Consider the following 17,759-nt stretch of genomic DNA (forward strand, 5'->3'; position numbering starts at 1 on the left):
CAAACATACTTATTTACAGTATATGGAGTTTAAATGGGCTTTTTAAAACGTTAAAACTACCGCTTTTAGTTATGGCGACGTAACGGGAAAAATCAAGTTTGTTGTCAATAAATTTACTTTTTGGTTTCCGGTTTTATTTCCATAAACTGGCCGCAGTGGCCCATCAAAGTATAGCGAGAAATCTCTACCCTGATGGCACAAGTACATCTCGGAGATGCCTATTTGATGTCTGCATTTACATCTGCAAGATTGGCAAAAACAATGCCAATCCCCCCCCCAAAAAAAACAAAAAAAAACAAGAAAGATGGAGGCCACAAGCTTGGATGGCTGGGACATTTGCAATTTTTGCAAAAAACTTTTCAACAAAAAGGAATGAAACTTAGCCTGTGTGGAATACAATTAGCCTATAAGAAGAAATGTTTATGAAGATTTCAATTTTTTTAATTTATATGAAATAAACTAAGCCCAATACAAAATATTGTGGACAGGCGAGGGAGGGAGGGGTGGAAAGAATCTGCTGTACCTGCACCCCTCCTTAAAAAAAGTGATTTTTATTATTGTTGTTTATATTGTTATTGTGTATTTCATTCATTGGGCCTACATTTGAATAACAATTTAATGTTTGAAGTGTCCCAGTTTGCCAATAAAGGTGTCCCAGTTTGACAGTAGCGCCTGGAAAAATGTGGTTTGGGGTCCATGTGTGTTTGAGGAAGAGTCATCCATCCTGTGTTTAATGTTTCTTTCTTTTTTATTCTGTATAGTAGAGTAGAGCGCTTAAGCTATTTAGAATAGTATCATATGAGGGGCTACGATATTTGGATCATAATAAAACATTATGCAGAAGGTAAATTATCAGAAAGTGTCCCACTTTACCAGTATTCACCCTACATAACTATGTTTTAGGTGTATAAAGACTTTGATGAACCTTTATGTTTTTATAACTGCAGAATGAGCCATTTCTATATCTACATACACTGCGGGTCCCCTTACATTGAAATGTCACTATGTTGTTCTTCGTGCAAAGACGCAAGCTTATGTCAGCGAATAAAACACTGACACAATGATGAACAAGTAACAATAATATTCACAATAATTATTTTTTACTGAATAATTAAGTAAACATAATTTCTTAATTTATCTTTGTAAAGAAACCTCATTGCTTAACTGTCTCTGCTGTCTCAGACGACGACATCACTTCCTGTTGGTTGCAATTCACAACCTCACCACTAGATGCCGCTAAAAATCACACACTGCAGCTGTATTAGTTATAAATTGTCTTTTTCATCCATGATCTAAGGGGTTACATGTTTGCTAAATAAAAAAATAATATATTTTCACAATTTCTTTTTTTCTCTCCACTTCAAGGTTTTTAACATCACAGGACAATTTTGTGAACCAGTAATTTTCCATTGTATAAGATAACTTGTTAAATCTGTTCTGGGCAGACAAAGTCTGCTAATTTTTACCACTTCATCTCCTGATTCCTGCTGTTTCTCTGTCTCTTGGACTGCCAGAGGACTTAACATGATTGGGTTTGAATGTCAGAGAAGATTCAGTGTTGACTGGCTCTAGATGCCAGATAAAAATTTATGGAGAAATTCTGCTTAGTTGGTGAACCCACCTAAAGATGCAAGTTGCTGTTTGGTTTTGATCAAGTCATAAACAATCATTCTCTTCTTCGTATGAACTTTGCCCTGATGCTCAGAATCTGACAAGGGATGCATGAGAAAATGAGAAATGAAATAAAGGTCTTAATGAATTCTCAGAAATCTGTGGGGAACAATATACTTCCTGTTGTTTTTTTTAGGTAGTGTATATCTCTGGTTTGCATTAGAATTCAGTCAGTCTTTCAGTCAGTAAAGGCACACCAGTCACACACTGAAAAATAAGGTAGGCTCCCTTTCTTTTTATATATACATATTATCATCGATAAATCATCATGATTAGAAGCATGGTGATAATATTTCGATCTAAAAACAAATGTCTGTGAATATTAAATTTTACGTGATGAATGAGAAAATTCCAAATATACATAAAAAGAGTTATTGCCTTGTATTACTTCATATATTTAATATGTTATTCTGTCAATATGTAAGTTAATTTCCATTATTATTTATTTCATATTTGACTGATCATTGCAAGATGTTTTATATGATTCATATTAGATGCATATGTAGCACAATATTATTTTTTATTTTATTTTTATTTTGCAGATGTAAAGGTCATTTTGCTCTTATAGTATAGAGAACTAAAAACAGGTCGTATTAACCTCAAAAAAAAAAAAAAAAAAAAAAAAAACCTTGCTTCACCTCCTAAGCGAGGCCCATCTATCTTAACTTTTTTTCAGTTTGTCCGTACTGTTGCTTGTGATTGTGAACTAGTAAGCACAGGCAAATGTCATGATTAGAAAAATGTTAGACTTGTGCATCGTTCTCTTCTGCTTGACTCTCTGAATTTCATATTGAAGCCTTTGCATTTGCTTCAAGTAATCATTGATTCAATTTGTTATTCCTTTATCAACAAATATCATTGTCCAACAACCTTGTCTTCGGATTCACTTGCATAAATATGATCAATTAATTATACATTTTTGTTTCCATTTTTTATCTCCTGAGAACTATCAGGTTGATAATATATATATATATATATATATGTATATATGAACACTATAATTGAAGCCTATCCAGTGCCTTAGATAAAGATTGTTGAATGCAGTAATCAGTACAATTTTTTGATCAATTGCTATGTTTTTCCTCTTCAGTCCAGTCCAGCATGGGTGTACGGGCACGAGTTCTTCTCTGCTGGCTTCAGGGTATGACATTTTTTCCATACATTATAAATAAATGATTAAATTTAATTTGTGAGATTATAAAAAAAAAAAAATATATATATATATATATAGGCCTATATATATATATATATATATATATATATATATATATATATTAATAATTTAATTGTTCATTTAAAAAAAACAAGTTTATTAACTTTCACTTTTTTGTTAATATTTTGCAGTTCTTTGTGCTGTCGTGTTTGGTGATGTTTGGAAGGTGGAGGTAGAGTCTAAAATGGATGCTCTGGTCTCATCTTGTGTCGTGTTGCCCTGTACATTCAAATACCCTGCTCAAGAACAGCCCTCCAGTCGTATTAAAGGCATGTGGCACATGAACAACAAATGGGAGGATTACATCTATAACAATGATCCTACAAGGGTTCTAGACAATTTCAAGGGTCGTACAAAACTGATTGGTTCACTGGGTAAATTAAACTGCTCCTTGGAGATTGATGATGTCAAAAACCATGACAACGGCCCGTACTGTTTCAGGGTGGAATTAGAGACGTCTAAAAAAGACAAGTACTCCTTTGTGGGTAACTGTGTGACAATTAAAATGATTGGTAAGTGTGCATTTGAGCTGTCAACCTGTAATTTACAATAGGATACAAAACAAGAAAACATACAAAAAAAAAAAAAAAAATGGAAAGATTCCAATTTATGTTTTTGTGACAAAATAATTAGTAAATAAGCTAGTTTTTACTATGGGAAATATGTCTTCTGTCATTCAAAATATATGTACAGAGAAAGCATCAAAACCAGAGTTGCTGGCTGAGACGTCTGTAGAAGAGGGTCAACCTGCAACCTTCAAATGCTCCGTCCGTCACACCTGTCCGTCCCATCAGCCCACTCTCAGCTGGAACCACACTGGAAAAACCATCATGATCTACAAGGACATTGGTCATGGAAATTGGGAAGCAGAGTCTCTCCTTACCTTCACGCCAACAAAAGAGGATGATCACTCCTCTGTCACATGCACAGTCAAGTACCACGGGAGTGTTGAGGGTGAAATGCAAGCCACTCACCAAATCTTTGTGAAAGGTATAACAATAAAACTATACTGTGTATATATTGTTATAAGTGATAATTTTTTGTAATTAAGTGATTTGTTTTTTTACCAGAACAAGCAACTCTCAGCCACATTCTCATACCAACCATCTCTGGTCTTGGAGCTGCTCTTTTGGTTGGATTACTGTGTTTCTTCGTTGTCAAGAGATACAAGTGAGTCTGGATCTGATTTAAGCATAAGATCATTGACTAATAACAAGAAATGCATTCCTAAAAACATTTGATATTTGTGTAAATTACCTCATTTTATGTATAATTGGTTTATTTTAACACACACACACACACACACACACACACACACACACACACACACACACACAAAAAGGAAACCGCACACCAAACAAATTCAAAGTTCAAGATACATTGAAAAGTAGAATTTTACTGAAGATCTTCAGAAGTGACAAAATAAGCAGTTGTCTAATGTTTTTAAGATATAAGCACTGAAGATATTCAAAGACGAACTGAAAGTTTTGTTTTTTGCTTTGCTTTTTGTACACAGTCACTTTTTTGTTAGTGCTTTTTAGTATTCTGTTGTCACTGTCTGTGAGTCTTCAGTAAAATACAAATTTTGAATTTGTTTGAATTTTGATTTTTCATGTTTTGTAAACTGAATCTATGCACCCAGAAAAAAAAAAAAAAAAACTTTTATGTACAAATTGTTGCAGGACTTTTTCTTATTCTTTTAAAACCCCGCACTTATTTGTGAGCATTTGAGAATGCATTATGACAGTATTACTCAACTCCAGTCCTTGGGACCCACATGCCAGAATGATTTAGATGTCTCCCTGTTTAACACACCAAGAAGCTGATGAGTTGACTCATGTGTTTTAATTTGGTAGCTGGGTCCTGAAGACATTGGAGAGTTGAGAAACACTGCATTAAGACATTCTGGTATCTTTCAGTAATATTTTGTTTTAAATCACTAAAATCTTTCCCAGGAAGCGCATTGCAGATCTCCAATCCAGAAACGACAATGGGTGAGTATTAACAGCAATTTTACCTCGGAACATTAATAGTGACTCAGTCTGATTTTACAATTTGTGGCTTTAAGTTTGTGGACTTTGAGTTATCTATAGTAGTGTACTCTCAAAAGCTGAAAAACTTGTGGCATATATACATATAGACTTCATCAAACCCTCATAAATCAGTACCACATCTGTTCGTCCCATACAACTTAATTTGCTTTTATGAGACAGCTAAACAGCTAACTTTTCCTGTCCGAAAATGAAATTGAGTATATGATAAATCTCCCTCTTATTATACTCCCTCTTACTTCATATATTTAGGTCCATAAATAAACAATTCAGATGTAAAAACCTAACCTCTGGCACCACCAGAGAAATGTAACTAGTATATTCGATACTTTCAATGTTTTTTGTATCTTAAAATACAATAATTATTAGCTACATGCAAAGTGACCCTCATTTGGTTTTCAACCTTTGAGAATAAGTCAAATTCAACAATGTGAACATAGTCACACTGAGATCCCCATATCTCTGGGACTGAACCATATAGATGGGTTTCCGTTTCTCGAATTACCCATTATCCTCTGCGGCGCGCCGCCATGTTGTGTGTCAAAGCTGTCAGTAAGCCACTGGGAGACACGGCTCATTCACTGTGCTGCATTAATAGAAAGCCAGTTAATATAAAGTATTTTTGACTCTTTTGTGTTGATATAACGATGACAAATTCCTCCAAACCTGGCGACAAGGTGAAGGTTATTTACAGGGACACATTAGACGATGTTTGCAAGGCAAGATATGATGAGAAATTGAGTTATATCGATGGAAAGGATCCTTACACAATGTCGAAAGAGGACTGGTTATGTAATCCTGCGGCGTACCCCGATATTCAGGAAATGGCACCGTTAGTATACACTTTTGACGAATTAAGAGGAAGAAAGTATCTGGAAGCATACAATTATTTTGTTAGAATGTGCGAGTTAAAATTTTATGTGGTCGCATATTTGTCCGAGTGCATGGTCATGTACTACTCAGTTAAATTCACGCATGAATTCTCCTGCATTGAACTTGTTTTAGCGCCCGCCAAAGTGAATTTTTGTCCCGCCAAAGTCTTATTTGATCGGTGAGTAATGTAGATGAACTGGGCGCATGTTTAACTGAAAGAACGAGCAGAAAGAGAGAGAGAGCCGGTCACGCGCGCGCACTCCCTCTCTCTTCGGAGCCAGGCGAAAGTGTAAACAAGACTTCACCATCTCCAAACTAAGCGCTGTCTTGCTCTCTCTCCCTCGTGGAAAAGTTAGTCTGGAGCCCTGCATTGACGGTTCACATCGCTGTAGACAGTCGGCTGATATCTGCACAGCCCTTATTATACGGTACATTTAGACTCAGTGTCAAGACAACACCATCTGGGTAAAAAAACAACAACAACACAACGCTCCAAAGTTGTCCGAACTAATTTAGTGTAGGAGAGAGATGGAGAGCAGAGGCACGGAACGATGTGCTCCAGGTGTAGCCTCTGCCTCTGGCTCGACCAGCTGATGTGGCCACAGAGAAAGTGATGAAGGTGGACAATCGTCAGAGTGTGCTTCTGCCCAGCCAACACCTCTCAAGGGCTGTGTCGATAGTAGTCGCCTGGGTAACGTTACAGCGATTTGACAGCCGATGAGAGCTAACGTTAGCGCATTTAGCTAGCCCATCTTGGAAATGATTAGATAAAGTGTCACATCTCCAGAGCACAAAACCTCTAAATGTTCACAAGAGCAGCACTGAACATTGACTCCAGCCACACGGAGAATAATCGTATGATTTTCATGTTCAGAATAATGCCGATTCAGGATATTATCATGCTCCGTAACACAAACGCTTGATCCACTTGACACACAAGATGGCGCCGTAAGGAGTTGCGGGAGAAATGTGACGTCATCGTAAATCTATCTATAGGCCCTTTAAAGGGTTAGTTCACCCAAAAATGAAAATTATGTCATTAATGACTCACCCTCATGTCGTTCCAAGCCCGTAAGACCTCCGTTCATCTTCGGAACACAGTTTAAGATATTTTAGATTTAGTCCGAGAGCTTTCTGTTCCTCCATTGAAAGTCAATGGACGGCATAGGCTACTGTTCACGTCCAGAAAGCCAATACAGACATCATCAAAGTAGTCCATGTGACATCAGTGGCTCGATCTTAAGTTTATCAAGCGACGAGAATACTTTTTGTGCGCAAAAAGTAAACAAAAATAACGACTTTATTCCACTATTCATTTCCTTCTCTCTGGGTCTCGAGCTATTTCACGTAGTGTAACTGCGTAGCACGTCTGTGTTGTACGTCACACGTAGGCTCACTATTGGCCGACGCTGGTCATGTGTGATGCGTGTGACGTACAACACAGACGCGCTACGCAGTTACACTACGTGAAATAGCTCGAGACCTAGAGAGAAGGAAATGAATAGTGGAATAAAGTCGTTATTTTTGTTTACTTTTTGCGCACAAAAAGTATTCTCGTCGCTTGATAAACTTAAGATCGAGCCACTGATGTCACATGGACTACTTTGATGATGTCTGTATTGGCTTTCTGGGCGTGAACAGTATGCCGTCCATTGACTTTCAATGGAGGAACAGAAAGCTCTCGGACTAAATCTAAAATATCTTAAACTGTGTTCCGAAGATGAACGGAGGTCTTACGGGCTTGGAACGACATGAGGGTGAGTCATTAATGACATAATTTTCATTTTTGGGTGAACTAACCCTTTAAGATTAAAATACCAAAAGAGAAGTTTATTATTAGCCAGTATCTTAAATGATATTAAGATATCTTTAATACTTCTTGACTTACAGACAAGTAAGTCAAAGGAAAAACAATATGGTAGTCAGACAGGAATGTTCTATACAATTGTTTGACAAAGGGAAACAAGATACATTTCTAGTTTTAACATTATTTGTTCTTTTCAGTCATTTCACTTTAGAAGAAATAATTATCAGCTGTATGCAAAGTGACCCATATTTGGTTTTTGACCCCTGGAAATTTAACAAATTACTCATGGAGCCACATTGAAATCCCTAGATCTCTGGAAATTAAGCATATAGGGCATTAAGGATTAATGGTGCGTTCAAGTCCTCCTGGGAAGTTCGTACGTACGAGGTGGGAAGTCGTGCTTATAACGGCATGTGCGTTCAAGTCACTTTCGTCGGAGCAAAATGGCGGAGTACTTTCTCTTAATTAATTACACAAAAATACAGTATGGTTCTTAAACTCTTGTTCTAGAAAATGAAGAACAAAGAAATGTGCATCAGGTGTACTTTGTATTTTTATGTTTTTAATTAATTTATGAAGCCACTGCCAACACATTGTTACATGTTGCATTGTTATATTATAATACTATCATATTCTGTGTTGGCGATTAGCTAACTGAGCTGTTAATAGAAAAGCCTGACAATATCACAGCTAAATACCTTTACGTATTGTGTATTCCGCCATGTTAATCACTGACACGCCCCCAACTCGTAAAGATCGGAGCTTAGAGAAAATCCCGAGCTCCCCACTGGTATTTACGACATTGTGGTGTCGTTCAAGTGCGTTCAACTCGTAAATACGATCTATACGAGATGACTTGAATAGAACCAAAATATACCAAAAGAAAAGTTTAAGAACCAAAATCTAAAAGGGTATTAAGATATATTTAATACGTCTTCAGTAACAGGTATGCAGACTTTGGTGAAAAAAAAACACAAGAAGTGCCTTTTCACATTTTTGAACTGTCGCCATTGGCATATAGTGCAACAAAGATTGCTAAAGTCAACAGATTTTACTAATAGACTACTAATCTCCTGGTAAAAATAAAATAATAAAATAATGCTCAATCTTTCTAAAGTCATTTCTACCCCCCTTCAATTTGGCTCCAAATCTCAGGTGAAAATGGTCATTTTCACATTTTCACCCCCCTCTACAAAATACTGGACTACTCCATATTAATATTTTAGCTTTCTTTTTCTTTTTCTGTTATGAAAAAATAAAGAGCGGTTAAACTGTATGTCTGATCTGACTGGGTTGGAGAGGGGAAGTACATTGTGTTTAAAGATGCTTCCTGCTGATAAAAGCACACAGATCTGTTTCCAATCTAATAATACACTTACTAATTAGAATATGTTAAAATATAACAATAATAACCCATTAGTAAACAATGTAACTGAAATTAAAAAGTCATCATAATTGGTATACTAAAGATGATAATCTTAAGTTTTAAATGTTTTTTTAGAATATGGAATCGACTATCAAGAATGTCTCGCAGGTAATTAGTATACTTTCAAATCTATTTTTAACATCTGCATTGGATAATTCATCAACCTCCATCAGTTATGAATGAACTTGATCTCAATTAAATCCTTGACTTTGTGTGCGTGTGTGTGATCACCAGGTTTCGTTCAGGTGAAGGCAGCAGTGGTCCTGGTGGCAGAGAGCAGAGGCAAGTATACAACAGCTTCTAATGTCCTCTAGTGAAAATCATCTACTGAATCTGTGATTTGATTTGGATTATAGTTATGGTATAGAGTTGTTTTTATGAATAGAGACTGAGTTATTCAGCAGGAATTTGAGGTGTGGGGTTGGATAGGGGGAGAGTGGGGTGATTTGTGCCAGGGGGGGAAGTAGTTCCACCCTTGTTTCTGGAAAACCATAGAAGAAATTGGTCATGTGACCACATCATTTTGAAAAGCAATCACTTTTACTCGTCCTCCAAAGAAGAGAGACACATGGCATAAGAGTTAAGCATATTTTAGTGCAAAAAACAGTTTTTTCCCTTTCAAAGTAAAATTTCTATGATTAAGGTTTTTTGATTGTAGTGTCTGAACAATTATAGACAAGTTTGAAAACATTTCACACATGTTTTAATGCTTTAGTAGGCTACACAATGAGTCTATACAGTTAGCATGATGTTAGCTCTTAACTGCTGGATCATGCTAGTTTTTCAAACTTGTGGGTCCGGGGTGATTTGTGCCAAAGGGCCTGGGTTAAGTTGTGCCAGATCCAGACCACCTAGACCAGGGGTGTCCAAACTCGGTCCTGGAGGGCCACTGTCCTGCAGAGTTTAGCTCCAACCCCAATTAAACACACCTGAACCAGATAATCAAGATCTTACTAGGACTTGATTATCTGGTTCAGGTGTGTTTAATTGGGGTTGGAGCTAAACTCTGCAGGACAGTGGCCCTCCAGGACCGAGTTTGGACACCCCTGACCTAGACCAACATTCTCAGAGGGGATAATCTTGACAAGTGAGGAGATGGGCATGCCTCATCATTGTTTGACTTAGGCCTGCCTGTTATTTGTTTAATTTAGCTAACACTGATTTCAGTTTTGAGTTTGCACTATGTTATTAAAGAGAAGTTTTATTCCATTTTTAAGTGGCCTATGTCACAATAGGATGTTTAGAAATTAGCCTAGTCACTTTATTCTTATATGTTACATAATTGACAGACAGCGCTATGTCAACAGGCATCTATTGCCAAAGCCTTTTTGCCTGAAATGATTCACAAATATCATATATTGTGTTGCTATGGTGCTCTAAATGGTTGCTAGGGCGTAGCTTCATAGCTTCACAATGATCCTGAGAGACTTATTGGTCGTCTGAGTAAAATGAGCCCGCCCCCTTGTCTCTATGACACTGTGATCCAGAGTTATGTTCAATGCAAAATCCCTATGCAATTGACCATAGTAGGAAAAACGCATGCTATGGTATTCCAGGGTGACAATATCTAAATAAACCTTAAATTAGTAATTTTGTATTGAATTTATCTTGCTTTCATATAGCAGTATGGTTCATAACATTAAAATGTTCTGTTTTACTTCAGAAATCACTGGCACAATTTACCCCCAATGTATTCCCCCAAAGGCACAACTTCCCCCGCACCAGGGGCAAGTTGTGCCATGAGACCACTTTTTTTCCAAGAGCTGTATTTCTGAAACAATTTATTTCAGATCCAAAGTTATTGTTCTCAGGGATGCACCACATCCTGAAATATATGTACATCCTTAAGTTGAAGGCATTACTGCCATGGCCTCACTTTAAAGTCACTTTGAGTAAAAACTGGCACAACTCACCCCACTCTCCCCCTATCTGTAATCCATAATTTATACTACGGCAATAAATAGACATTTTGACTGTATGTTCTCCTAGAGCTTTAAAGGGACTGTGTGTAGGAATTTCTCCCATCTAGTGGTGAAATTGTATTTTGCATTCAAACGAATAATGCTCTCCAGCGCCTCACTTTTTCAAATGCGCGTTGCATCTACGGTAGCCGTTATGTACTAAAAAGCTATGACAGGATGTCTTATAATAGCACTTCGAGTTTTTCTTCGGGTGAACAGGTTTGTTATTTAAAACAAACTGAAACTTGAAACAACGAAAAAAAGAATGTTACATTATGAATTACTGACTGTGAAAAACATTAACTATGGTAATTAGTAGTAATGCCTTCTTTACTCGTTATATTTTTTGAAGTACGTGTATTGTTAGATATCATCATCATCAGAGCCTTCTCTAACGTTACTTTACTCAATAGCTGCTATTCATCAAAGAGCCTGTTTAACTTTTAACTATAAATGTTCTACTGTCTATATAATAAAGTACACAACCAAGCAATGAAAAAAAAAAGCTTGTAAACAAGACCGTAACACTGACTTACCTGTCGAGAAGAAAGCAGGCAACTTCAGGGTCTCTTTTGAAAGCTTTCTCCTGCATTAGCTATCCCGACATTAACCCTTGGTTTTGTAATCTCCGGTCACGTTTCCTTTTACGGTCTATTTTGGACTTTTTCGACGACGAGGACTCATCCTGTGACTCAGCATATGTATGAATGAACGGTTTATAAATAACCGTGCAGTGCATCCTTTTAAACTTGCCGGGGCAGTGACAAGCACCTCTCACTGCTCTGCTCCTCCGCTTCTGCTGGCTTCAGTCACGTGACGCTGGTTCTGAACGAAAACGCGTTGTGGAAACGCGTTGGCCTAGTACTTTTTGTCCCTCTCTGCTATTATAGTTTTTCAAGATGGCGGAACTACATGGAAGCCTCCGTGGACCTACCCGTCCCGTGTATATAAAGATAATAAATTCTTCGTTTACGAGGATTAGTCTGATCATTGGCATAGGTATTTGTACACCATTGAGGGCATATTTATTAATAAAAATATTGATTTTAGATAATAAAATACCTAAAAAGCTACACATAGTCCCTTTAACTCTACAGCCTCCAAACTCAGGTCAGACCTTCAGACTTTTCTGACTTGGGTTACTGTATCTTTTCAAACTGACCCGACTTATGGTTTTCCTAAAAATGAAGATCAAAAATCATAAAAAGCCCGTATAGACATTCATTGAGGGTGTCAAAAATGTAATACAATAACTGGAGTATTTAAGCTTTATCTACTACGTATCAATCACTAGCAAAGCCTAGCAACTAGCTCAGAACATGCTTGCAACATGCAGATTTTTGCTAGCAATATGCTAATTCACGCCAACAGCATGCTAATTCATTCTAGCAACATGTTAATTTATGCCAACAAAATGCTTATTCCTGTTAACAAAATGCTATATAATGTTATCAACATGCTAATTCATGCTAACAACATGTTGAAACATTATCATCATGTGTTCAAATCTGCTAATTCATATTAGCAAAACATGTTAATTCATGCTAACAGCATGCTAATTCACACTACCAACATGTTATTTCACGCTAGCAAAATGTTAAATCATGCAAGCAAAATGCCAATTCATGTTAACAACATGCTAATTCAGACTACCAACATGTTAATTAATGGGAGCAACATGCTAATTCATGGTAAACATGCTAGCAACATTCTAATTCATGCTAGCAACCTGTTAAAAATGGCAGCAAAACATGCTAATTCATGCTAACAATTTGTTAAAACATGTTAATTCATGCTAACAATGTCTTTCAATGTTTCTCTTTCCACTTCACTGAATTTAAGGCTTATCAAACTTTAAAACTTTCATACGGCTTTTTCAAGCCAACATCAAAGTTTGTTTATGTTGTACATTTCTCACAATTTCTCCCTGTTTCTCAGTAGAGATCAGCACTGTCAGATAATTTGTCAAATATTCATTATGAATATTGACAAATATGTTATATGGTATGCAAATATGGTATATGGTATGCAGTGGATTCTTTTTTTTTTTTTTTTTTGCTATTGGTAGTAAATAATGGCCCTAGTTACAGTAAGGGAAAAAAAATGGATCTGACTGGGGTAGAGAGGGGAAGTACAGTGTGTTTAAAGATGTTTCCTGTTGATGAAAGGACACAGATCTGTTTCCAACATTTTACAATCTAATACTTCATTATATATTAGTTAATGTGTTAATTATTGCTATTATTATTTTTCTTCTGTTTGACGCATTCAAAATAGCCTATTTAATGCAATTAATGCAGCATCCATTTTTTTTTTTTTTTTTTTTGGCATGCTTTTGCTAGCGTTACAGTATATGATCACACTCTCATTCATTCAAGTGCTTTTAAACCATTCAAGCATAATAAGATGCAAAAGATAACTCAATTCAATACTGGTCTGTGATGTAGCTCTCTGTAATCAACATACATGCTTCTCAGTGCACCAGTACAGATTTGAATTCTCTTTTGTGTATTATTGCTGCTGAACCGAGTCCGACTAAAACACGCAAAATGATGTCAAAATGCCCATTTTTTTTAAATGACTGTAAAGAGTTGGGAGAAAATCGGATGTCAGATTCGCTTCATGTCTTAAAGCAGCCTAAACAAGCTGAAGTCTGTCATCAGTCCAACAAACAAAAAAAGGGAAAATCACACACTGCTCTTGACTGAATAATATTTTTAGCTTTAATAATGATTAATCTGTATTTAATGTATACAGTAAAGACTGCAGTGCTATTTTACATATGATCAGTTGGTAACACTTTACAATAAGGTTCATTAGTTAACATTAGTTAACTACCTTAGTTAACATGAACTAAGTATGAACAATACTTCTACAGCATTTATTCATCTTTTTAATTGAATTATCTAATACTAAGTTAATATTAATTTCAACATTTAATACATTATTAAAAAAGATTGTATTTGTTAACAATAGTTAATGCATTGTGAACTAACATGAACAAACAATGAACAGCTGGATTATAATTAACTAACATTAACAAAGATTAATAAATACTGTAACAAATGTATTGCTCATTGTTAGTTCATGTTAGTTATACATTAACTAATGAACCTTATTGTAAAATGATACCTATTAGTTTATATTCAATTTGTGTGTAGTTCCTACCTGATAATGTTGTTTTAATAAAATACACCATTAATTGCTTTTAACTTTGACTCGTTTGTAATTTTGAGAAGTATTAGCACTTACATTTTGTCTAGATTCATGTCTAGAATGAATCAATTATTCTTGTAAATGTCGCTGTATTATGAACACAGTATTAATGTTTGTAACTTTTTGGTGTCATTTTCCATTTATACAGCAGAAAAGATTGTTTTATCATTAAATTGTACAAATTCAAGCAGTCAGAAGCTGTAAGTGTTACTTATCTTTAGTTATTGAAAAAGTCCCCTAGCTACAGGTTTTTTTTTTTTTTTTTTTACATGTATATTCAGCACTGTTTTTGAGGAAGAATCTTCAGCATGTTCATTTTTAAATTGAAAAGTTTCACTACCGTTTTGTGGCTTGTATCAGTTAATGTCTACACGGTCTTTCTGTGCAGTTGTGGGTGGCATGTCAAGCATTAATCTAAATGAAGATATGACAAGATACAGTTTTCTCATTTGCATTTTTCTGTTCCTCTTTTAGGAGGTCTATTTGGAGTAGATTTTCAAGGTATCCACACACACACACTGCCTCTTTAGCCTGTTAAGGCAATCATCTTGCTTGTGTCCTTGCAAATAATATAGGCTTCTATTTGAGCCTGGTTTCTATTTTTCTAGCAAAATAAAAAGCTTTTAATGAACAAATTGAATTAATGTTAATATGCCATCAAAACACATATTATGGTAGGCTACTAGTTATGTTAATTAAATAAGTGAGGGAACCATAGATCTAAAACATGGATAAGAGCTATGAAGGCCAGCGTTTTCTCATCTGAAAAAAAAATGAATTAAACATGGAAATATATGTTCTGCTGATCTAATATCTGTTTTTACATTTTAAAGGAGAGGCCAAGGGCATCAAATTGACAGGAATTCTGACAACAGGTAAGTATCTGCATGTTTAGTATGATTTTCTTTTTGAATTATATCATCATCAAGGTGAATTTTATAAATTTTAATTTAACATAGTGTATCATTAATACAATTGTGAAGGTCTGATGTTACTAAATGTTTTTGTAAATGTTTTTGTTCTGTAAAATAGTAGATTATGGTGATAGCAATGCCAAAGTCATGAGTTAATTTTTCAGGAAATGCATGAACTGATAAGTGATGTGGACAGTTACTTCAATATAGGCTACCTGTATTTTTGTCATGAGCAACTTTTACTATAGGGTCAATTTATATAATGTTATCTTTTACTTAAGTATGATGGAGGTTTTTGAATCTTAACAGGGCAAACAATGTATGCACAGTGTCAGGAAACAAGCCTTTCGACAAACCTCGTATGCCATCGCCAAAGAGGTACAGAGCATTTGAACTAAATATCAGTCTCTGAATAGATTCATAACATAACATAAACATAGTTGCTTAAATCCATTGTCAGTAATTGGTTTGATTAATGCTTTAATCACTTTATTATTTATTTATTTTAAAATCTTTTTTTTTTCTTCACATGATTCACCGCAGTAAGGCCAAATGCTACTCTGTGAGTATATAATTGATTCTTATGTGAACATATGTTAACTGCTAAGTGTTTGATTTCTTGTCCTGTAGATCATATATTTTATCTCATAACTTTTGATTCATAGCATGTGCGTATCTGACATGTGTTATTGCCTGTCTAATCTGACTCCTATATCTCTGTTTTTAAAATCTTTCATTTCAAGGGTGATGATTTTGATGATGATTACACCAACACGGCAGACCTCAACTTGTATGGAAATATCTGATGAAAATGCCATGCCAAATGAACACAGTAGACTTCAACATCTTCTGTCAGAGATCATGAGAGCAGGCAATCCTGTGACATATTAATAAAAAAAACTGAGTGTTGCATTTTAAGCCTGGCCTAACTGCCTAAACATGTTTGCATATAGGACTATATTACTGTATTTACATACTTTCTTATGATGCTTACACTGCTTCTACACCGGACACATCGCACCACAGCAGCTAGAAGCTGTCAACACTGGACACGATAAAGCAACCATTGCAAATACATTTGTCCTTCCTATGGGGAGTATTGCAAGTGCTTTGAGTATGTCATAAATAGAACATAACTAATTATAATGAGTTAGATTGTCTTTTGTCGCATCATTGCACCACTTACGTCTGGTGTAGACACAATGTTACTCTCTTATAAGAAAAAAGTTCTATAGGGTTCTGTCAGGCACTTCATAGAACCTTTTAGAGGTTCCCAATGTAGGATAATTTATGGACTTAGTTTTAATTAATAAAAAAAAGAAATTAAGGCACTCGTAAATATACTTTATCACCATTGAAATAACCCATTAAACATTTTAGATGTTAAAGGGATAGTTCACCCAAAAATGAAAATTCTGTCATCATTTACTCACCCTCAAGTTGTTTCAAACCTGTAAGAATTTCTTTTTTCTGCTAAACACAAAAGAAGATATTTTGAAAAATGTCGGTAACCAAACAGTTGATGGACCCCATTGACTTCCATAGTAGGAAAAAAAATAATAAATACTATGGAAGTCAATGGGGTCCATCAACTGTCTGGTTACAGACATTTTTCAAAATATCTTCTTTTGTGTTCAGCAGAAAAAAGAAATTCTTACAGGTTTGAAACAACTTGAGGGTGAGTAAATGATGACAGAATTTTCATTTTTGGGTGAACTATCCCTTTAACTTACTTAGAACATTTTTGGCATTATGAGTTCTGTTCTACATAACCCCATTGAACCTTTTTTCTAAGAGTGTACATTGTAAAGGTATAAAAAATAAAAATAAAAAACATTATTAATGCACATAAATAAGTCATATAGTACTAATATACTTTTTAATGTGTGAGAGACAGTGAAACATTTAGTTGAACTGTAGCTGAAAGTTAATACTGTATTTGTGTTTATTTTCATTTTTGAGATATAATTTGCAGACCCCATGTAACTTGACCCCCATTGACACTGTTTTAGTAACAAGCTGTTTTTTGTTGACTAAAAAATACTCAAATGTAATTAGCATCTTGATGTTTAATTTGTACCATATAGTTTATTAAAGGTTTAATAATGTGCACTGCAATTTATTCACTGTTACAATTTTCATCTGTATTTCTGTATGTCATTCCTACTCTGTTTGGGCAGGTGGTTTTAGAAAATAATTGCCAGCATCAAGAATGTCATATAATATACTTTTGTACCATAGTAATACACTGACAACCACCAATCACAGTGGAGATGAAAATTACATGATGAATTAAAGCTCATCACAAGCAGCTCTTTCACAAGAAAGTTAATATTAATATAATAGAAGCTGCACAGTGTCATTCATACAAACACTAAACACCATCATGGTAACACACGTGAAATTTAAAAAATGCAATAAACATTAATTTAACAACATTAAATGTAACATAAAACCCTAATGTCATAACTGATTAGAAAAAACTAAGAAAACTATGAAGAAACAGTTATTTCAACAAAACTACATCAAATGTGAAGTGTCACGCAGGGAATTGTGGGAATGTCAATTTACGTTTTTTCAATGTAAATTATACAATGACTTGTTCTTTTTCACGTCCAAAAACTGTA

The 17,759-nt window shown here is 35.2% G+C and overlaps 1 protein-coding gene across 1 annotated transcript; it reads left to right on the top strand.

Moving 5' to 3' along the window:
• The first annotated feature begins 1,797 nt into the window (after nt 1-1,797).
• LOC311296396 (myeloid cell surface antigen CD33) lies at nt 1,798-16,553 on the top strand. The gene is made up of 13 exons (XM_084418112.1): nt 1,798-1,890; nt 2,762-2,812; nt 3,016-3,396; nt 3,578-3,874; nt 3,955-4,054; nt 4,840-4,878; nt 9,117-9,149; nt 9,276-9,323; nt 14,693-14,719; nt 15,052-15,093; nt 15,442-15,510; nt 15,676-15,694; nt 15,876-16,553. Exons 2-13 carry the CDS (start codon nt 2,773-2,775, stop codon nt 15,936-15,938), a joined length of 1,158 nt encoding a protein of 385 aa, XP_084274238.1. The 5' UTR covers nt 1,798-1,890; nt 2,762-2,772; the 3' UTR covers nt 15,939-16,553.
• The last annotated feature ends 1,206 nt before the right edge of the window (nt 16,554-17,759 follow it).

This window comes from Rutilus rutilus, assembly GCF_951802725.1.
Source record: "Rutilus rutilus genome assembly, chromosome: 9".
Classification (NCBI taxonomy): Eukaryota; Metazoa; Chordata; class Actinopteri; order Cypriniformes; family Leuciscidae; genus Rutilus; species Rutilus rutilus.

Bases quoted from the DNA above. Each gene is read 5' to 3' on its own strand.
- LOC311296396 (XM_084418112.1), top strand. From the start codon at position 2,773: ATGGGTGTACGGGCACGAGTTCTTCTCTGCTGGCTTCAGG. The intron at 4,879-9,116 runs GTGAGTATTAAC...ATGTTTTTTTAG, and splicing joins CAATCCAGAAACGACAATGG to AATATGGAATCGACTATCAA. The intron at 14,720-15,051 runs GTATCCACACAC...TACATTTTAAAG, and splicing joins ATTTGGAGTAGATTTTCAAG to GAGAGGCCAAGGGCATCAAA.